The sequence below is a fragment of the Saccostrea cucullata genome, unplaced genomic scaffold (genome assembly GCF_032062105.1).
Source record: "Saccostrea cucullata isolate Sc308-1 unplaced genomic scaffold, CSIRO_AGI_Scuc_v1 ctg118, whole genome shotgun sequence".
NCBI classification, from domain to species: domain Eukaryota; kingdom Metazoa; phylum Mollusca; class Bivalvia; order Ostreida; family Ostreidae; genus Saccostrea; species Saccostrea cuccullata.
Window position 1 is genome coordinate 200,455 of NW_026938921.1, and position 23,480 is coordinate 223,934.

General features: G+C 33.2%; 1 protein-coding gene across 1 annotated transcript in view; it reads left to right on the forward strand.

The window, feature by feature from the left end:
- The first annotated feature begins 1,349 nt into the window (after positions 1 to 1,349).
- LOC134251784 (ectopic P granules protein 5 homolog) overlaps positions 1,350 to 23,480 on the forward strand; it is a 32,198-nt gene continuing 10,067 nt past the window's right edge. The window contains 32 exon segments of the mRNA XM_062734200.1: positions 1,350 to 1,494; positions 4,248 to 5,375; positions 6,085 to 6,252; positions 6,918 to 7,078; positions 7,277 to 7,359; positions 8,223 to 8,362; positions 8,629 to 8,834; positions 9,157 to 9,256; positions 9,397 to 9,530; positions 11,023 to 11,169; positions 11,458 to 11,609; positions 12,797 to 12,948; positions 13,183 to 13,323; positions 15,151 to 15,315; positions 15,438 to 15,560; positions 15,785 to 16,032; positions 16,288 to 16,428; positions 16,729 to 16,849; positions 17,185 to 17,294; positions 17,592 to 17,688; positions 18,025 to 18,270; positions 18,511 to 18,677; positions 19,262 to 19,383; positions 19,569 to 19,638; positions 20,027 to 20,150; positions 20,501 to 20,636; positions 20,978 to 21,149; positions 21,388 to 21,478; positions 21,730 to 21,743; positions 21,745 to 21,799; positions 21,957 to 22,099; positions 23,192 to 23,360. Coding sequence (XP_062590184.1) covers positions 1,450 to 1,494; positions 4,248 to 5,375; positions 6,085 to 6,252; positions 6,918 to 7,078; positions 7,277 to 7,359; positions 8,223 to 8,362; positions 8,629 to 8,834; positions 9,157 to 9,256; positions 9,397 to 9,530; positions 11,023 to 11,169; positions 11,458 to 11,609; positions 12,797 to 12,948; positions 13,183 to 13,323; positions 15,151 to 15,315; positions 15,438 to 15,560; positions 15,785 to 16,032; positions 16,288 to 16,428; positions 16,729 to 16,849; positions 17,185 to 17,294; positions 17,592 to 17,688; positions 18,025 to 18,270; positions 18,511 to 18,677; positions 19,262 to 19,383; positions 19,569 to 19,638; positions 20,027 to 20,150; positions 20,501 to 20,636; positions 20,978 to 21,149; positions 21,388 to 21,478; positions 21,730 to 21,743; positions 21,745 to 21,799; positions 21,957 to 22,099; positions 23,192 to 23,360 — 5,271 coding nt within the window. The 5' untranslated portion in view covers positions 1,350 to 1,449.

Here is a 23,480-nt window from a genome sequence, read left to right on the forward strand (position 1 = left end):
CCCTTGTATTCCTAAACTTCCCTGGAGTTACCACTTTAACCATCTCATTTTTAAGAACTTAATTTTTTTTAAATGTAAGTCAAATTGTACCAACTCCCCACAATTGCTTTCTTTTATACATTGAACACAATTACGACTTCTGCATACGTGATATTTTTATTTCATTTTTCTATCTTCAATGCTTTCTTTGTCCCTTGAGTAACTGAATTTGTCTTTAATGTTACCACAGTTAAGTATTATAGGGTTAAAAGGGGGTAACAATGTATTTCATAAGAAATTTTGAGATTTCAATTTACTCAAAATAAATAAAGACTCTCTACGCTACTGCTGAAACAAGTGTAAATACAAGAGTATATTTATAATGTACGTTTCATCATTTTGACATCCATGGAGTTACCAAATTTGTCCTTTGTGATACGCGTATCGTTTATTGAATTAATTTGTAGCATGTATAAAATATTGTATGTAAAACATATGCTCAGATGATACAAATATTATTGATATATTATTTTCGATAAACTTTACACATTATATTGTATTTTTAAAATGTAAATATTGAAGTTTCTGTACAGATTGTCCATAGAGTAATTAAATATGTCCTTCGAGTAACTTTTCCTACAGTAACAAAATGGACAGTAACGCCAGGGAATTATTACATCAAAAGTTGTAAGTACATGTATAAAAACAATGACTGACTTATGAAGATAGAGCACAGCACCTAGAGAATGTGTATTTTACTACAAAGTCACTCAATGCATCAAAAACATTGTATTTCATTTTATCATCCCATTATTAAAGTAACTCCAAGGACTAAACAAATAATTACTCTTTCAACCAAACTCAACTGAAACCATATATTGTGTCTACGGGGTGAAACAAGTGTATTTTGTGTCTTTTTATATATTGGCGTGTAAAAGATGTTTAGAAAGCGGCTGATTCAGAAGAGTTCATTGAGTAAAGATAACTGTTACAGATAACTTTTATGTTTAGGTAACACCAAGGACGCGGCAGAAGTAACGAACACTTACTGTTTAAAAAAATATATTTTTACTCTTTTTCAGTTACATTTTAGCATGTTTTAAGTATTTACAATACACTAAAGGTATTTTATACTCCCAAATTATATTTAGATCTACTGTCTCGATAAGGAGAGTTGAATGCATACAGTAAAAATTAAAAAAGCATAATATTTGTTATAGAAAGTGATGTTGCATAAGTATATTTTATTTTTTATCAACCTTATTCCAAAGTGTTAATGAATTTTAGAGACTCAAACTCTCATTGCATCAGTTTTTTCAGGGTGTGACGTCATGTCACAATTCATCTCCAGATGGCGCTTCGATTCTTTCAATCCTTTCGGAACTTTCTGGCATTTAGATAGTCAGCATCGAAAGAAAAATATAAACACAATTCCGAAAGGACTTCATGTGACGAACAAAAACAAAAAAGATGGCAGAAGCAGTTCGAGACAGAAGTAGCAAATCTAAAGTAAAAGTATGTATAGCTTATTCAGAAAATGCCATAGAAAGTACTATAGAAATTTTTTTGGGTGTAAGTTCACATTTGTTTCACCCGTGAACCGAGGCTACGAAATTAATGAATGAATTGTAGTGTTTGAAATTAGATGAACAGCTGATGCAAACGTACGTAACTTTTGTTTTGATCGTTGATTAATGAATGGCATTAGTTTTTTTTTTTTGGAAATGTATCAGTTTATGTTTTCAGTAGCACTTAATTTTCATGCAAATAATTGAAAGAAACCCATGCAATCATTGTATGAACACGACAGTAATATAGCCTAGATGTTGCATAATGGTAATCATAATCACATGGGAGATTTGGGATTACATAGGTCATGTAAATCTCAGACAGATATGTCGAGATATGAAAGGAACATGAAGGAACATAATGGAAATACAGATTCTTTCTTTTTGCACACAAAACTCATCTTGTTAGAAATAGCTAAATATGTGTTATGTAGAATAATTACTTCCAATCAGTTATCACCAAGTTTTGTGGTTAACCAAAGTGAAAAATATATTAACCTGCCAGTTATTGTCTACAGGTTGTCAACAACCAATCATTTTATTAAGATTCAATTTTAATTATAACCAAGAGACCTTCATTTTTATAGGTAGTATAGGGCGTATTTGATTTGTCAACTCAAGTATTGAGGCGAGTTGATATTAAGCATGCGCACAAACGAACGTATTCTCTTTTTAATCAAACGGCAAGAACACAACTCGAGTGCATTGAAAATGCCGAGACATTGTTTTGCCTATATTTTGTTGATGCTTTTTTGGAAAGCAAAGAAAAGGGCGATATTTGGGAAAACGACGAATTTCTATTGTTTATTTTTTCTGCCTAAAATCCACGAAAAACAGATGTAATGTGGCAAAAATTGGTACATTTGTGAGTGAATTAATTTTTTTATGCCTCCTCTTCTGAATTATTACCCAATATCCTTATTTACTAATTAAAATGATAATCAATTTTTAAGATTTTAATCAAAAAAATATATTATCAAAAAAATATGCCTCATCATCCCACTTTCCCTTCCTTGTCAATGTTAGCAGCCATCTTTGTTCTTGTTCACTCTTATAAAATTGGAGAGTATGTTTGTGACCTAATTCTACAACACGCGCGTCGTGTTCGAGGTGTTTTATTTAGAAATCCGACTCAAGAGTTGCAGTTTGTGTTTAAATCAAATACGCCCATAGATTCTTCCTTGTTAATAACTAAGTTTAATAGCATTAGAATACCACATCAAGTGAGCAAACTTGTAAGTAATTAAAGTAAATAAAGCATGACATCACAAAGTGCAGATCCCCATTAGGCCATAATAAAAATATTCCTAGATTCTCATCCCCGCCCGCCCCGATTTTATACCCCCGCCTCGATTTTTTTTATTTCTGTTTTTGTTCGTCTTATTTTTTATCGAGATCGGTATTCATCTACCATTCTACTTTCGTTTTAAATCCCGCGAAAGTCGACATGATTTTGACAGCTGAAAAGATGGTAATTGCTGTAATACATGCATAGATATTTTAAATAAGGGTCATTGGTTGAAAAATATTGGTGATGATGTGAAGTAAGAGAAAATTGAACCTTTACTATGACTTTTATTCGGGTATTGTATGTAAAATTACACCGATTGACCAGGTCAATAAAAAATCTGCAAAATTGAAAAAATAAAAAATATAAAATAAAAGCCGCCCGCCCGCCTCGATTTTTAAAAAAATTCGGATGAGAATCTAGCAGTTTATTTATTATGGCCTTATAGATACCTCAGGACTGTAAACTCCATGTCATATAGAAAGTTGTCTTGACTTGTTCAACCAGACACTTGCCATCTCCTTATAATCTCCTGATCATCAGAGTTTACAGAGAAACCCAAGTGTCTAGTTGAATTAGATGCAACACTATAACCTTATGGTTTTATATATTATAGTCTTTAACTATAACACTACAGATGCTGTAGTGCAAAAATGGTGCAATAATGAATTTACGGCTCAAGATTTTCTGCGCACCTCTGGGGAGAATTTCATATTTTATAACTTTTCAGCATTGGTCAGTCAACTACAGTGGACCCTCATTTATCCGGACGCGTTGGTTCCCAGTCAATTTGTCCGGATATGTGAAGCATCCGGATATCTGAATCACCAGTTAAACAAGACAAAATAACATTTGAAAATTTCGTTCCGATAAAAAATCGTCCGGATACTGAAGCATCCGGATATCTGGCGTCCGGATATCTGAAGGTCCACTGTACTTGCAAAGTCATACTTGTATGTGATAAACATGATAAATAGAATTGTGTTGCTTGACATGAAATTTAAATCACTTTAATTTTTTTCTCAGATTGGCACTTGACATTATATTTTCCTAATATTCATGGCCACCAGGGTGGGGGTGAAGGGGCATGCCCCCAATAATTTTGTTAATACATATAATAAAATACTATAAAAACATGGGTTTTAGGATTTTAGGATTGATTATATACTTGTCAGTGAATTCATGCATTATATACTGATTTAGTGCAACTTAATGAATGTTTTAGTATCTTTTTGATTATCAAATAATGTTTGGATGATTAATCTAGATAATTCACCATTGATTAAATAGATAGCCCTTCACAATCAGAAAACCCATCATTCACTCAGTGAATATAACAAAGTATAATTGAATATCCTAACAATAAAAAAATGTTGTTCAGTTTATGCAATTCTTTTCAAAATATTTTTCAGAATAAAAAACAGAGGGAGAAATCAGACTTTAAAGAATTTAGTAATGAAGTGGACTCTTCCAGTTCTCAGAATGTTTCCTGCTATGAGAATGTCAAAGATTTCGAACCAAAGGAAATTCCCGTAGAGAGGCTCAATGAAGGGAAAGAAGAGGTAAAAATAGAGATACTAGTAGAGACTCTGCCGGAACCACCAAAAACAGATCCGGAACCTCCGGATAAAGTGGAGATTCCAGTTGAGCGGAAATCCGGAAATGTGCCGGATGAATGTAATGGGACAATGACCAGGGAAAGTTCTGAGCAGGAAAGTGAATTAAAATCTGAACAACTCAAAGGAAGGATGGAAGAGCTTCCTGAATCTAAGAATAGAACAGAGAGTAATGAAAGTGAAGGAATGGATCCGTCTGTGAACAGAAGTGAGAGCTTCCATTCAGCTGTATCCTCATTAGAGAGTGGAGATAAAAATTTACTTGTTGATGTAGAAATAGACCAAAAGCAAGAGACAGAAGGAAATTCAACACAGGAAACTTGTGATGTAGAAATAGATCAACAGCAAGAAATAGATAGCAATATCACTCAAGAAACCTGTGATTCTAAAGGTCACGTTGAAGCAACAATATCAAAAGGTTGCGTGACACTTGAAAAGGAGGAGATTGGTAGTGATAAACAGACATATTCTAAAGAGGAGGAATCTAGAACAAGTGTACTTGATGGAGAATTTGATCTGACACCAAAGGGTGAGGAACTGAATAGAAAAGAAAATGAAAGGACAGAAAATGCAGCGTCTGCAAAGTTAGAAGATGAGCAGACGGATATTGTGTCAAATCAGACTTCTTCGGAAAAATCTTCAGACCAGCTGTACCCAGTTTTGGATAAGTTTATGGAACAGGTTACCATGAGTACAGGGAAACTGGAGGTCATATCATGTTCTGTTGGAACCACTTCAATCACTGCGACAGCCCCTGGTGTGGAACATCCAATGGAACGAATGGAACGACCAAAACAACTAGGGCCTGTGGAAAAGGAGGCATACCATGACAGGATTCAGCCATTGACCAGAGAGCAGATGAAGAGTTTGTACTACAACGCTCAGTTGGTTCACAATCCAGCATTTATTGACAGATTTATACAGGTATTAAGTGGACATATAATATAGTGATAATGAGGTTTAGAAATGCACATGTACAAAAATAAGGATCCAATGAAATTTCTCTGTAAAGATATTAATATTACACGTCGTATATTCATGATATTAGTGTTGCAAAAACTGCTCACACAATTTGATATATTTGCATCAGGTAAGTACGTTTAATTGGATACTTAATAATTGATTAAAATTTGAAGATGATGATGTTTTAAAATGTGATAATTATAAACGCCTCATCATGCTCATGCAGGTACATGTATTAATAATATATTAATATCTGCAAGAAAAAGGGTCGGTTTATTATGAACATCTTCAATTATCGGTACAATTAACGTGATTAACATGATAAAAGAAAAGTCTTTTATTTGGTTATGCATTGCTGCAAATATTTCCAATTTATCTTTCTGAAACAAAACATGATTGTATCCTTTTACATTTGAAAAAAGTAGTTTTCTGAATTGCTGTGGGATTGAAAGTGTTAATGAAAGGAAATTTTGGATCAATATGAATATACTGAATGACGCAGATACTAATTATGAACAAAATATTTTTATTCTGCTTAAGATAACTGATTTTAAAAGTCTAATGCACATTCATAATCTTGCTATGTTATACATGTTATACAAGCTCAAAGTCACACAGAAGAATGATCTGTTTCTTTGTCTTTATTTTTACACTCTCTATATTTCTACAGAGTGAACTTAAGCGTGAGAACCACGAGTTTTATGAGATACTCCTGAGTTATCTCGGTGCGAGGCGACACTTTCTGAGCGCGGAGCAGGAGGTACAGGTCCTACAGGCAGACTACACACAGTACAAGGAGCAGAGCTGGGTCACCGTCAAACAGTCCATGCTGGCCAAGGTAGAATTCTAAATAGAATCATTATCATTTTTAGCTCTGTGTGGGCAGTGATTGTTAGGATTTGGGGGGGGGGTGTAAAATGGGGAGAGGGGTAGTCTTTCAGAGTTTAATTTATAATTAGGTTAAGGTTTTATCAACAGCTCGGTCACAGTCAAAGAGTCCATGCTGGCCAAGGTAGTTTTTTTTATATAGAATCATAATGATTTCCTTTTTGGCACTGTGTTGTTCGAAGGGAGTGTGTGAGTTTGTTCCTTTGTTGGGGGAGGGGGGGTAAAAATTAGGAATGGGGGTATGCTTTTAAAGTTTAACGGTACTTTGGTTAATAAAGGTTGTATTTTATTATATTAGCTGGGTCATGGTCATACACTTTAAGTCCATGCTGGCCAAGGTGGTATTATGCATTTTAGCTCTGTGGGTGGTGATTTTGAGGAGATGGGGTGGTGAGAATTAATCATTCTTTTCATTTATATAGGTTAAGGGATGAATGAGTTATTGTTATTATTTTTTTAAATTTACATTTTGTGGATGACATGATTAAGTGGGTCTCATCATACATAAAAACAGTGAAATTTAAACCCCCATGAATGCTTGTGATTTCACATTATTTTTCCTGCAAATAAAAAATATCATTTTTATCATGTTTATGTAAACTTGGATTTTGACAGGGTGTGTGTGGAGATGGGGCATCTTGTAAGACAACACACATGTATGAATCGATAGACTTTCATGACGACACATTTAGCAACTGTAAGAAGACCTTGACCTCAATTCGACACAACATTCAGAATCAGCTGGCATTGTATTCATACTCCTCACAGCTTGCCAGGTAACCATGACAACCATGTCAACGATTTTTAATGTTAATTTTCAAATTAATAAATTAAAACAAAACAATTAATTTTAGATAAACTTAGTATGATCATGGTACATGTACTACGTCAGTTAGTGAATCAAAAAGGTCTTTGATTTTTTATAGATAAATGTAATTGTTATGTATCTCCTTTAATGAGGATGTTATTTGCAGATTGCAGGTAGAATCGTACATACATGATTTATTTACATCGTCACCTATTCTCCGAGATATCCCCAGGAATGCACCTGTACAAGGTGTGTGAACCCCCTTGTTTTTTGTCAATTAATGAAATGTTGCTGCAATTAACATATTAAGTAACTACCAATTTTAAGTCAAACCGTTTTTGTCAGTTCTTAATAAGATGTTGCTGCAAATAAACATATTAAGTAACGTACTATTTTTTCTTCTCAAAACATTTTTGTTTGACAGGTTCATTATCTCTCAGAACATCCATATAAAAGTTTGATTGATCTCTCGAAACAACCAAAACAACTGAAATTAAATTGCTTAATTTGTTTATTTTGAATAGCCAACTGTAAACATATTTATATCTTTTAGATACAATCATATTTTAAGGTCATCAACAATTTCAGCATACATAAACAGAAATCCACTTTTCATTTGTCAGACAATTTATGAATTAAGAAATAATAATAATTTTTACCAGTGAGAGTTATATTGTTTATCAAAAGATAAACGAATCTAAAGGAGAAATGACCCCATGATAATAGAGATAATTCTACAGTGATTGGTAAATCACTACTCTGTATCAAGACTTCCTTTAGTGTCTTATACTTGTTCAGTAAATAATTTTCAAGCAGTACTGGTTTTTATTGCAAGGGTATAACTAAAAGAGTAAATTGAAATATCATTTTTGGTTTTGTATCTTCAGAAGATTATCTTTTCCCAGAAAATTCTATTTTTGTACACAAAGGTAGGGCGTGCTCTCTCCTTAAGAAAACTATCAAGAGGAATAGACTTTGAGTTAAGGAGGGATGGGACACTTGGAGATATTGATACAGGCAATAAGTAGATTGTGTTTGAGATAGAAAAATGTTTCCACTCAATTTAAAATTCTGATTCATTTGAATCTTTTTCAAACATTTGCTTATTGTAGCATGCCATCGTCACAGCCCTGACGTTCAGCACCAGATCAATCGACTGCGGGACTGTATTACAGTTCTGTTTGTCTTTCATCGCCAACCAATCAAGGATCAGGAATTTGTTCAGAGCATTAGAACATGGACTCAAAGATTGGTATGAAATTGAATGCCAAAATATTACTATAGCGCCCTTCATGAAATATGCCTACGTGACAAGTCTGTGTGATTCACACACCAATAACTCGCACAAAACTTGAAAACATTCCTTAAATAAATGTAGGTCTGTCAACTGACAGTTGTATTCTTTGAGTTTCAAACATACTTTTTGACTCGATCAATACTGTTCATTAAAATACCCTAAGAGGTGATGTGCTGAAACTCATATCTTTTTTTGATAGTTATATTATTTTATATTTGAAGGTATCTGCTTTAGTAAGGGTTGCAAGTTATGAGGACCATTTATTTGTACTGAATCACATCTTACGCTGTCCAGCTGGGGTTGGAAAGTGGGGAAGCAGTTTAATTCAGTTCCCAACATTCCCTTCTCATGGGAACCAATCAAGTTTTGACAGTCCAGTTTTGGATCACTTCTTAACATGTCTTGCCACTGTCCTTATGCCTATCAAGTAAGTGTCAATTAATTTCAAATGACTTATGTAAGCATTTTTTTAGTTGTTACATGTATTTCACTTGCAGTTAAAGAAAATACATGTTTTATATGTATACATGCAATTGCCTTTATTCCTGAAATGCAATTTTCCATTGATATGCTTATTAAAGTAAAAAAAAAATCACTTTTCAGTATATCAGAAGGTATAAGATTTATTGTAACACACAAACAATATTATTAACACATAATACATAATTATATTGTTATGATGTGTACCATAGAAATGCTACTACCTGACCGTAAGTTTTATTTGAACTCTATTTTTTTTTATTTTTTAGAGGCAGAGATGATTTTGTAGCATTGATGGGAAAATGCACGACATTGGAGGGTGGGAACCAGTCAAACAACTGGATCATGGTGGATTCTGATGGAGAAGAGGTACATTATTGAAAGATTTCTTTATGCTGAAAATGCACATAAATATTGCTGAAAACAAATCAATGTAATTTTTTAACATAAGTCTGCATGCTCTTTTGATCGTTAAATGCTGTACTAAAACTGTTCTCAACTCTATGAAGGATGAAGATCCAAAGAATGCTTGGTTATACCTCCATGAAAATGATGTAGTTGCCATACTAAATCAGCTACAGGTAGCAGAAGTGTTCAAGCATATCTTACTGATGACTTCGAATTCTGATGGTAAGAATAGTTTGTATTTGATAACTTATTACTTTTATAAAAATATCAATTAATCTGAAAAGTTAAAAATTAATTCACAAAAAGCTTATAATGAAGTGCTAGGAATGGTGGATTTTGTTTTGATGTAAGCATAATTTGATATATCCATAATGTGTTCATTATATTATGAAGTCAAGGAAAATGAAAATCACTTTACTTTTCAATCAGTGTGTCACGACACCCTAAGCTTGATCAGTGATAACAAGATTGTTGTTGTATTTACAATTTTGTATAAAACAAATATGTACAAATAAAAAAAAGAAAAATATATGAACAATTTCAAAATGTCATTTATTATAAGAGAGTTAATAACGGTCCATGTACCACAGCCTTTAATGTTATTCATGAATTGTCTTATGCATCTGCAATGCTGACTAAATGAAAATTTATGGCCTCGGCCTAGCATACCACACCCTCGTGTAGTCGTCCAGGTTGCCACCGCCGACAGCATCAAACCATCGTGTAACCACATTTACATACATGTATCTATAGGGACCTTCAAAAAAGTGTAGACATAATAAGCTTGACCCCAAACGGGCTGCTTTACAACACATCATAAATGTTTACACATATAATTGTTCAAACACAGTTTTAACTAATATGTATCACACTGTTTCGTACGGCAAAGCAAAATAATGTACAATATAACGTTTCTGTAATAAACTTATGTTTTGTGGAAATCCTTGGCATGTGCACTTAACATTCCCATATACAATTCAAACACTTTCTCTCATGGATAAAAATAGAATAAGCTCAATCAATATAACACTACGTTACTTTTCAATATAATAAATGTAAGTAAATTGCACTTACCCTGATTGGAACTGTACACGAATAAAATTAATGAGAAAATGGTTGAAGTCTCAAGTGTTATTGTTGCAAAAATTATTTTGATAAAAAAAAAAAGGACAGATGAAGCATAGTATAAAATTGAAGCAAATGCCCTGTAAATAATTGATTGACACAGGCCTGTCAACATTATAAGCATGTTTTCCTGTAATTCAAAAATTGCTGAAATGATGCAGTTTCTGAAATAGATATGTGATGATATATTATTTTCCTATAAATACTCCTAGGGTGTGCTTTCAGAACATTGGCCTTTGTTTTGTGGAGATAGGCTTCAGACCTACAACATGCCAAGATATAAACAGCTCAACAATGCATGTATATGAGAAATGAAACTGATATCTGTGTTTGGCAAGAGTTCAAGGAAAATTTGAAGTCTCAAGTGTTATTGTTGCAAAAATTAATTTGATAAAAAAAGGACAGATGCAGAATAGTATGTTGATGCCCTGAAATAAATAAATCCAGGTTCAATATTCAAAACATGTATATGAGAAATGAAACTCATATCTGTGTGTTGCTTTATAATGCCATCAGAAAGAAATCTGCTTGATGATATATCAATCCAAAAAAAAAAAAAAGTCTTAATATACTTATACAATTCTATATATTTTTCCTTGCAGAATGACTGTGCAGTATGTGTCAGACCACTGTGAAAATTTTTACGAATTAAACAGGCGGATTCTTTCGCCAGCTCAGCTCAGAAGACTGCAAGTGGAGTACAACTGCTTCTTCCAGAGATGTTCTAACACTATACTGTCTGCAGAAAAGTAAGTCAGAATAGCTACATGTTATTTGTTATGCTGCCTCCTTTTTTCAGTCTATGTAACTACTTTGTATTTGATGGTAGCTTGATTTAAATATTGAGTCTTCAAGCATTCTGAAAGTAAGATTAAAATGACGAGAAAAACTTCTAACAAGCACTTGGCTATAGCTTCATTAAAAGTGCAGATCATTCAACTATTATTATAAAATAAATATGTAAGAGTGATTGGGTATATCCAAATTTGATCCAAGAGGACTTACTGTATGTACTTTTACATATTATGTACTTGTAGATTGGGATCTTGGCAGTTTATGACAGACATGCCGTACACCACTGTCTCCAAGGAAACCATGTGGTTGCTGCTCTGGTCAATGCATCAAGGAAGAGGTCAGAAAATCCTAACAGACTTACCGACAGAGGAAGAATGCCGGAGACTTGTGGCAGGTCAGATATAAATGATTACTTGATTTACACAATTATCACTTGAATCATTCTGTCAGATGACTTAAATTTCAGCACCAGTCCTGTTTTAGCTATTTGCTGTATACTTCCATTAGACATCGATTAGTATACAAAAAATTGAAGGTTTTCAACGGCATCAGAAAAGCAAAGGAATTAGACAGAGAAGAATTAATTAATCCAACTCCTAATGATGAGGAAAATATTAAAATATTACCACTAGTCACAACTTACAATCCTAAAAACCCAAATATTACACCTATCGTTCAAAAATCTGGGGTCATTAAAAAATCTTCTTCTTAAGAACCACGGATGAAGAAATGTCAAATGTTCTTTCAAAATTCAAGTTGATAAACAGCAAAAGGCAGCCCAAAAACCTCAGAAGAATACTCTGTCCTTCCAAAATAATGAAATCTACAAAATCCGTGACAAAGTGTAAAGATCCTCGATGTGGCAGTTTTTAACACTGTAAACCAACTTTTATTCGCGAAGACTTTATTTCGAGATTTACATAAGGTAAACTAGTTCGCGACGATTAATTTTGGGGAATCAAAGTTTTACATAGAAATATATATATTTTAATAGAAAAGAGACTTATGTGGAAGGACCGGTTCTAAATTGTTCAAATCATGAAATATTCGCAATGACAAAATTTTACTAGAAATATATGAACCTCTTTGAAAATTTCTTCTTAATAACAACTGGGTGAATAAAACTTATTGAAGTTTAGTGTAGATTTCAAATTGCTAATATGATCAGAAGGGATACAAACCTTAAGAAACTGAAAAATCTTTTCCTTTCATTTTGTAAGGGTTGGATAAAAAAAATCGTGAACATTGTAATTTCTTTTCTCCTACAAATCTAACAAACACAGTTTGCATAATTAAAGTGGATATAAAAGTCCTCTACTAAATATTAATATGTTTTCAATATTCTTCAGGGTCATAGGGTTTAGCATTCACATAGGAGCTTATTCAATCATGCAAATTTTTAATGTAATTCAAAAAATTTTATCATTTTATAAACTTTTTGTAATATGAAACTTTGTGTGATAAAATAAAAGTTGCATACTAGGCCTTTGGGAATTTGAATAATCTAAAAGTTTGATGACTTTTCTAATGATTCTTTAAGTCACATAACGTAATATGGCTGACATTTTTTCTTGATTTCAGACCCAGACAGTAAGCTACAGTTGGCTGATGTTATTAACCTCCTTCCCACCTCGGAGGTCATCTTCCTGTTAACAGCTCTAGCCAACATGGCGCAGTGTAGGAAAGCAGACGAAACAGAATTCATCGAGGCTGTGGCATTTGGGTTATTTGAGGTACTATTCATCAAACAAATATACATATCGGGACAAAATTTTGTAATTCAGGAAGCAATAATTCCAATAAACAATCTGAGCATATATTTATTATGTACATGTGCATACAAAAAGCAACTCTATTAGGTCATCCCTGGCAATTCATCATAACCAGGTTGTGCCATATGATGCAGAAGAATTTAAATTTTCTTGTGCATAAAGTAGTTTACTATCATCTGATTTCCTGTGTTTTAGATCTGCTATGTATGTAGCCAGACAAGAGAAGCCTGCTCCAAAGTCGGGAGGGACTTACTAGTGACTGTAGCCAACGCCCACCCATTTATTCTGTCTCTTCTCATCCAGGGTACCAAAGATAACATGGCCAACATTGGGCCTGTAAGTTGAATCAATATGCTTTGTGATTTTAATGAAAAGAAATCCAATACACTGTACATGATATATGTATTACTGATAATTTGAGTTAACTTCTCTTAATGAATTGTAAAAATAAAGCAATTATGGCAACTCAAAGTAATATGTTGAGGCTCTATGTTCCTATGGACACGCTTTTAATGAATTGATGCATAAAGGGATGTGATATTCATGCATTTCCCATGTCTTTAAAATTTAAATATTTTGTGAAAGTAATGGATATTATACCAGACAAAAATATCCTTGACCGAGGCGAAGTGGGTCAATAGATATTTTTCTGGTGAATAACAAACCATATTCCACACCAAAAGAGTCCATAATTGTTTTATTATATAGTCGGGATTTGAATAGATAAGACATTGAAGGCTGTATGACGACACCAGTTTCATTTGCAATCTTCTATTGTTGAAAATTAAAAAAAAATCTCCAGATTACTGTTTGTAACCTCCGCTATGTGTTTTGCTATGTGTAAGACGTCCAGATGTTAAAAAATAATCCTGAAATAGGTTTGATTAATTGTTTTCCTGCTCAGATACGTAGCTCGCTGCGGCCGTTGCAACTTTACAACGTTGTTCGATGTTTTGATTGTGATGTCACAATGCTGTTGCACGCGTATTGGCCCTCCGGTGAATACGGCCTAAAATCCGGTGAATACGTAGTGTTATGAACTGTTTGCATTTGTATAGATTATATAGGGACTATAAATAGACTATATAATAAAACATATTATGTTTATAACAGAAGATCATCTGTCCCTGGAACTTTGTTATAAACATGTTTTACAGTTATAGATTCGCAGCTAGGATAAGGCTGCCCGTAAAATATTATACTGTTCAAACTGTAGTAACTTCTCTGAACTACCTAGATATGATGTCATAATAGAATATGACGTCAAGTCACCACATACTTGAGCTGACATGACAGGGAAAGTATCATAATTTTTACATGGCATGTCGATTTATTTTGGGGATTTGTTGTTAAATTCAACTGTTAGGGTGTTTTTAAGCTCCAGTGTGCTGTTATGATGTTGAACATTTGAAACTTAAATATCCCTATTCCTTTCGCTTGTCTGATATGCACATATTCAAATAGCGAAAAATTATGTGTGAAACGCTCCCCTTACATGTCCGTAGACAGAGTTAGAATTTAAGAATCGTGTTTATATTGGACTGGCACAAGTGAAAGACAAGGATAAATTGAAGATGTTCTGCGTGAATCTACAAGAGAAGTTTGACTTCTCACGGAATTTTGCTGGGGGATTGTGTGTAGTTTATCAATTTTTGTATAAATCATGATAAAGAGTGGAAAATAACCTTTTTTATGTTGGTAAGTTGAATTTCTCGTAAAATATTTCCTTAACAAGTAAAAATTAAACCTGCCCCCAGCACTTTCTATGTACCAGAGATCTCAATGAATTGATCTATGCAACAAACTCTGCACAATATTTTTGTATTGCACTTGTGCCGAAGCAATTTTTGTGCAACAATTAGGAATATCATAAATCTCCGTCACGTGATCAACACAGTCATGTGACATCACAAAAATGCTTTAAAATAAAACCTGATTAAACTTTTATCTCAAGTTGACTGCAATTTCAAACAAGGATTACATATTTAAAATAAAATTCTAGCTCAAAATAAAATGTATATTTTAAGGCATTTTAAGCCTTCTGACAGCCTTGTCATAACTGCGTTCTCTTGTAAGCAAGTTTTACGGGAACCATAATAATGATATTCGTAAGTTAATATTCTGAGGTGTTGTATGATTTACAGTGTTTTTGACTGTTTGCAGATGGCCCTGTACCTTTTCCAAGCTCTGCCATTTTACCAGTGGATTCCCTGTGAGCCTGATATAATTGTTTTAAAACAGTGGCTGATGTCATCTGATCTCAACCAGCCCCAGAATCAACTCACAAGACATGTGCTTAGTCAGCTTAACTGGGGAGTGGATCAAAAGGTAAGCTTAGGAGTGGCAGGAGTTAAAATGGAATTCACTTGTACTAAGATTCTAGTAGGAATCATTATATATTTCCTATAGACATCATACATGTATTTGCAATTGTGTGTTTTCTCTTACAGACCAAGAGACTGTTTCTGCCATATGAAATTCACAAACAAATAGCTGTATTGCTGACAGAGGCCTTTGGTAAATTCATCACTAACAAAAACATGGGTTTCTACATCACAGAAAGCTTTAAACAGGTAAAAATTATCGTGACTATGTATGATCCTTTTGAGGGAAATTTTATTCAAAATGTTTTAAAAATGCATTTGAAATTTGCTTTAATTAGATATTCATATGATTTACATTCCATTCACTTTGAAAGCTTCTTTTGCAAAATTGTTTTATTATGGAAGCTTTTACTGAGTTAAATGATTAATAGTTGAGGTCAGAATGAAGATGATAGTCAAACATTTGATTTCAGCTTGCTTCAGCAATGAAACAACAACAGACCAATGAGCAAGTGTTTAATATGTGGGCATGGAATGTGGCCGTAAAGTTGCACCTTCATCAGAGCAGCTTTCCATCAGCTGACATTGCATTGGCTAATATCAGTGGAGGCGTGCCAGAGTTAGCCAATGACAACTCACTTCTACCAATCCTGAAAGGTCTGAAGGAGAAAAACGGCATGGCTTGTTACATGGCTTTGGTTATAACTAAATTTGGACATAGGTAAGTGCAGTCAAATTTAACCTTGTTAACTTAAATTCAACAAGACCTTCATTAAAAAGAAGAAAATGGTTTTGACTGCCAATTTAATCAAGATATTGATTTTCTCATATTTCAATTCTCAGTTTTAGAGATACAAAGTTTAAATGTAAATAAATCCACATGAAAAGAAATTCTGTATTGAAAAAAAACAACAACAAATTTTCAAGCATTTTTATAAAGTAAATTTTTGCATTTCAAAAAATTTGTTTTTTTCAGTGATGCTGATTTCCTGAGTGAGGGATTGGACCACCTGGTGGTGCTGGCTGAGAACTACCACTATCTCCCCACCCTCCACGTCCTGAGATACGTGGTGCCATTGTTTGTCAACAAACCCCAGGCTCTCATTCAAAATGACAAGTAAGATCAGCTGTACAAGACAGTGCTGATTCTCAATTCATGGGTAAAGTGAAAAATGCTAATATTGAAGTGCCAGGGATAAAGGAATTAAATTTGCTTTTAGATATAAATGTATTCTGTTATATCCATTAAGTTAACAATACTGTACATTTTTACAGTCATGGGAAGTGAAAATCACATGGTTGTAATCATCAATTTATAATATTAAATGTGTTTGCTATAAGCATGTTTTACTGTACATGGATCGGATTCAGACACGTACAAACTTATAATTTTAAATTTTTAAATTTTATTGTTTAGGTTTCTTAAAGTAGTACAGTTGCTTCTCTCAGCTGACGAATCATTCATGAAATCTGCCAAAAGCCTCTGGTCACACGACTTTCCTGGGCCAGTCACAGAGAACTTTTCAAATATGATCATGGTGAGCCATAATGTATATTGTTGTGCATGACTGTAATTGCCTAATTCTGCAATTTTCAAATATATGCTTATTTATGTTTAGGATTTTGAGAAAGCAAATACCACATGATTCAGTATGTCTTACTTAAGAGATGGGTTAAATTAATTTTTACTCTGAAATTTCATATCATTTTCTTTAGGCTATTGACTCTTATTTATTTAATCTGATATTGTTGGTCTATCAATTTACATCAGCCACAGCGTCTACTTGTAAAGAAATTATAAAAATTGGGGTTTTTTGTTTTTGAAAACCGTTCATTGCAAGTATTTTTTATGTGTCTGACTTCTCCATTTCAGAATCAAGCCTCTGGTTCACATGTAAATAGAGTGGATGCTTCATATCTGATAAAGATCTTAACCCTGTGGATACAACTCTTGACAAAACAGTCCAAGTGGTATCTTGATAAGTAAGTGTGGAATGAATGCAGCAGGCATGGGTGTTGTATACTGCAATAAAGCTTACAGTTTAAAACTATTTTTTAAAATTTTTCTGTCGTTGGAACATGTGCATGTATATTATATCTCTTTTAAAAGTCAATAAAATTTTGATTGCACATAAACATTGACTTCTATGATAAAATGATTTAAGGTTGAATAAGCATTAAATTTTTTTTTTCTAAATCAATAAATTGAAAAAGTGTGAAATGCAAATATCATTAAATTAAATTCATCATCATAATTAACTACTTTAATTTATGGTTTAGAAATACTTGCTATGTCTTGGATCGCATAATTGAGATGGGCTTCAGTGTAGACAATGTGATGGTGGCTTTACAGTTAGCTTTCAAGGAGGCATTTCAAGTAAGAATAGTGAAAGCAATATTTTAGAAAGTTTTAGCAGAATACGCGTATCACTGTACTATGCAATGTATCTTCTATGAGGTTTCCAGCTTGCTTAAATTGAAAGAAATATTACAATCATAATTTAGTTATCTTGTATTTGTAAATTTTTTATACAATTATTTGCAAATCTTGATATTGACAAAGCCAATTTTAAATATTTTTTAAATATTTAAGTGCAATATTAAAAGGTACATGTTTACTATATAATTCCAAGAGGAAGGTAATTTACATTTTATGCCATTTATAAGTTTATAAATAAGTACTGATCAAGAGAAATATGTGTTAATGTTTCAGGCCCACTATAAGGAAAGTCAACAACAGGGGGGCGTGGCCTCTTTTGTCAGCTGGGTGTCCTCAGGTGTAAACTCTGTGACAGTTCTCTCCCTTACAGAGAAAATGTCCTCTCCTCATCAGTTTGGCTGGCTGTCCTACCTGATCCTCGACATTGAGATGAGGACTGAAGAGGACTCCAAACTGTGGCCTTATTTGAGGGCAGAGATCGCTAATGACCCCAAACAGGGTGTGGATCAGGCATTAAAGGTATTAACAATTATTTCTTATGTACGCACATTGATTATTATTTCAATTTTTTTTCACAAATTTGTTACAGCAAGTCTGCTATTGTGCAGTTTATACAATTATAATATTTTCTTTTTTTCATGCATGATGTTCCATTGGAAATTTGGAGCCTGAAATAAAATGACAATACTGAGTATGCTGCAAAAGGAGTTGCATGTAGAGATTGATGGAATTTGAGGAAAATTGAATTTTTCTTTGCAGAAATGTGTCATGAAACTGAAGTTGGAGTATGCCCCCAGTGTAAATAGTCTGACCATGTACCAGTGGTCCAAATTAGCTGTCGCCCTGGATATGGACCACCCTTTATTACTTCTTGTCTGGCAGAAATTCTTCTTACTCTTTCTCGGCCGCCAGGTCTCACAAGTCACGTAAGGAATATAAAAATTTATTACTTGGACGTACTATTAGTTACACATGTATTCAGAAAGAATAGAGAAAGTGGGGAAGATGTAGTAAAATTGTTATTTTTGTGTTTTTGTTTATGTGTTACGAATTTATCCTGCTGAAGACCTTTTCCAATATAATAAAATATTTGTACATTTTCTGAAAATATTAAGTTTTAATCCAATAACAATCAACATAAAATATTGTTATGGTAACAAGAAATTTAACTTAAACTACCTTTGTAAACCGTTTCTTACCCGCCATTTTTATTTACAATAACAATGCTTTGAACGGAACATATTTCATATTTCATACAGAAAATTTCAAGGCGTCATGTGATTAGCTTTTATCCAATCAGTAATCTACAAATTTGTCTGAAGCGGGATAAATGTACATGCATTTAAGTACAAGGGGAGTGGGAAGTTGTAGTAATATTGTATGTATTTGTTTTTTAGTTCAAGCTCATATTTCAAAATCCAAGGGTTTTTGGCTAGCTTTTCTTACCTTAAACAGAGTGAAAACCCTTGGCTAGCGTAAGTGGCTATATACATGTTTTTATACATAACAGGATGCAGCAGAGAGCTAGCATTGGAGAAAAGTTCTTTGAGAGCTCAAGACATTCTGGGGACCTGAAGAAAATGAAGAAAAGATTGGGAGAAACAGCTGATTTCCACATGAAATATTGCTCAGGTATTGTTATTATTTATGATATTTTCACAAGTACATTTAATTTGAATTTTTAATATATCTGTACATTGAATGTTTGGAAATTTCATTGTAAGAGTTTAAAAAAAACCGTTGGGAATTAAGAACTCATGGTCAGTTGGAGGTTAAAAATGAATAAGTGGGTAATAGGGGTATTTACTACTTTTCAGATGAGTCACAAGACAACTCAACTGGTACAAAATATGTCCCTGATAAAGATTTTCATCTGTCATTGTCAAGGTAACAATAAATCACTTCTTCAGAAGAATTTTACAAATTACACTCTATAAAGTGGTCGTTGACATCAAGGCATAAAAGTTAATTATTTCATAGTCGATGGTAAGGTTATACCTGATAACAAGAAAGACAACTGTTTTCTCAGAGATTTGTAAATTAATCCTTATTTTCAACACTAATGTCACTCTTCAAGGAACACTACTGCCTTATAATTTTTTGAATTTATCAGTTTTCAAAACTAGGGAAATAAAACCCATTTAAGTTTATGTATATAAACTATGTATCATTATAAGGTGTTTGTTGTAACCATTATTGACTGTTATCTTCAGTATATGTATGTATCATTATAAGCCAGGGTGTTTGTTATAACTATGTTACACTGTATCTACAGTATGTACCAGACTTTCCAGCTGTGGGTCCAGGAGCCGATGTTACACGATGCTAAGCTGTACCTCCCGGCCCTACCCCAGCAGTACCAGGCCGACCGCCTCCTGCAACTGTTCCAGAATCAAAAGGTAATCAAACCCTATAAAGAAACAGTTACAGCTGAACAGGGCATATGGAAATTAATGTAGAGATGTATCTAATGGTAATTGAATATGACTATGTAAATTAAAAATTTAATTATTTTTGATATTTATACATGTACTTTATTAATAATGAATTATACATATTTTATTTATTACAGTGTAAAAGATATTTTGAATTGAAAAAGTAAATTGTTCATCACAACGGTTGATTCAGATTTCGATAGTGTTGATCTATGTAGTGTCTTTTATGTTTGATACATTTGTATAGCCTCCTTTATCTCAAATGTTTTCAAATTCTCTCCCTCTATCTCTCAAAAACTTGTTTTGCTTTGCAGGAGCCCTGGATGAATTTTATGGATTTGCAGAGAATAAAACATGAAATGAAAATGTTGTCCAAATCCTGGGAAGATCATTTAACTTCAACAGAAGGTCAGAGAAGAGGGGAGTTGTCTAGTAAGCCAAATCTTACCGGTAAGTTCTCACCAAAGGGAGTTTTAAGCAATACTTAAATCATGGAAGTTAAGATTTTTTTTACCATTAAATCCATCCTCTTAATCAAATTTTGATTTCTGAAGGATGCCATTAAGGAAATTATATTTATTTTTAGAGCAAATATGAACAAATGCCAGAATGTAAGCATACATGATATGAAATTGATGCTGATATGGTATAAACAATGAAATCTTTGTTTGTTTATAGTATGCTACCACAAAATTCTACACAGGTTAATGATTAGAAAAGAGGATTAAAATTTACTTGAATGATGTGTTGTAAGACTCTGTAGAACGAGGTTTTTGTATTCATTTTTCCAGCAACAGAGAGAATTCTTGGTAGGTTAAAGCACCATGAGCCTGCGGTAGATCTACCAGCTCTACAGCCTCTGAAAGCTCTCGTTCCTGAGATTAGCACCACCATTTTAGACGAGAAATCGGCCACTCTACACTTGCTGAAAGCAGACCTTGTTAATCTGAAAGAATACGCAAAGTAATTTTTGTAGAAATTTTTTTATGTGATGGTCTTACTCACAAGTTATTTTGTTCTGAAGAATTTCATGACTTTAATTTACAAGGACCATGCCTTCTTTGAATTTTGTTTCTTCAAACGTAGGAGTTTGTGTGCATGCTCTTAAAATTATTTCCATTTCATCAAAATTATTTGATATAATTGATATATTATCAATGCAGATTCAAGTATTCATGTATAAGCTTGTTCGTCTTTTCAGATCTTTTCATTTGCGGGTTTCAAAGCACGTGGCACTAGATGATGACTTCTGTCGACTTTATCCTCAGCTGTATTACAATAAATCTAAACAGGTACATTATTTATAATAAAAGCTATTTTCTTCTGTAAAATATCTGAGGATTAAAGTTATTTCCCTTTATGCAATACACATACAAGTAAGTAACTTAATGAATTTTGTGTATTGCACTATGTTAATCTTGATATGATTAATTTCAAAATCACGAAGTCAATTAAAAATGTTACATGCTCATAGTAGAGGATGTTTGAGAAGCATTGAATACTTACATTTTCAATAAATACATGTGTAAAAAAAAATTGCAAGGTCAAAGTTACAATTTAAAAATATCAACCCTCTTCACAAATGTTCAAATCCTGCTGTGGTCAACCTTGATGTAAGTTTCAGTTTACTGGGGCATTTAGATTCTAGAATGTTATGCAAATCATCAGTAACCTTTGATAAAGCCATCTGAAAATTAGAATAATTTGAAATAATGTTTATAAATATTAGTATTTTGGGCTTTAAAAAATTCAATCAATTTTGATTTTAAGGTGCAAGAGAAAGCCTGTGATGAAATCATACAGAGACAGACAGATGAGAATAGAGCCGAGTATAAACAGCTGATGATTGAGGGGTTATCTCCCCCTCCTCTCAGTGTCTGTATCGCAGCTGTACATGTGGAAAATGGCATCACGTAAGTAAACAAGTACAGAGGGAGTTGACTTAAAAGCTTACACAGTGTTTATTCAGGAATATTTTGCTTAGTTTACATGAAAAGCACTAAATAAGTGATTGACAAGCTTTTATTTAAAAAAAAAATTGTTTAGATAAACAAATTGTCAATATCTGTGATTTCATACATGTGATATGTACCGGCGGTACAGAAAATGTCAGGTATTTTCGACCCCATTCACGGGCTCAAGGCGGTACACCAAAATTCACAGGAAATGAAAATGTGTACCGTTTTTTGTAATGTTTACCGGAAACCGCCATTTTTCTTTCATTCCCGCTCGCGCAACACCGGAAATCTTGAACTATGCGTGACTTACTGCGATTGATTAATGTAAACAAAACATCATGAACGAAGGTGTGAAATATTCCCATGATAATTACATCGTGATTAGGAGGTATCAAAGCGTTTTGTTTGGCTTATTGCTTTTTAATAGGACCATTATCAAGGATTTTTTAAACTGTTATAATTTAATAATTTAATCTATTAAAACTAAAGACATTTCAAAGAGAAAACGTCATTCAGAGAAATCAGAGACACTTTGTGACAGCAAAACGAAATTTAATATTAAAAGTCCATTATTTGATTAGGCATACGTATTGTCTGTTCAAACACAGATTAAGAGAAATGTCTTTAAGTACGTACAATATAAAAATTGCAGATGAATGGAGACGACCAGACTCGTACAAAAAACTGTTTTTAAACACTGTACACTACTTTTTACTAAGTTCAGCATTAAACAGTTTATTGCCGAAATTCAAAATTCTTCAAGATCTTGAAATGAATAATAAATCATAATACATGTTATGCAGTGGTGCACCTGTACATTGATTTGAAATTTATCATTCAAAAATAAACACCTTACATTGTTTTTTGGTTGATATTTTGTAGTTTTTTTTTAGTTTTTTTTAAAAAAAATTCCAGTATTTTTAAGGCTGCTGTACAGTATTTGGGTTTAGAAATTATCACATGTATGTGATTTCCCATCATGTATGAAATACTGCATTGCTCAAATTCAATGATATATTTATAACAGTGTTATCTGTATATTTTTAGCATGTTGGTCAAGCTGGCCAGAATGACCACAGATGACCTGAGAGCTGCTTACTACACGGACCTAGCCTGTACGCTGTTCTTCCTCTTGGCTGAAATGATTAACGATGACATCGAGTTCTACCCTCCTACCAGACAGTTCTACACTGCCTGTATTGACATGCTGGGCAAGGTGGGTTCTGTGCATCAAACTTTAAGATTTTTATGCCATAAAATATATTTGATGTAATGTTGAGAGATTCTTGAAATGGATTATTGATTGCACTATGTCACAAATCAGGAAAATTTGATG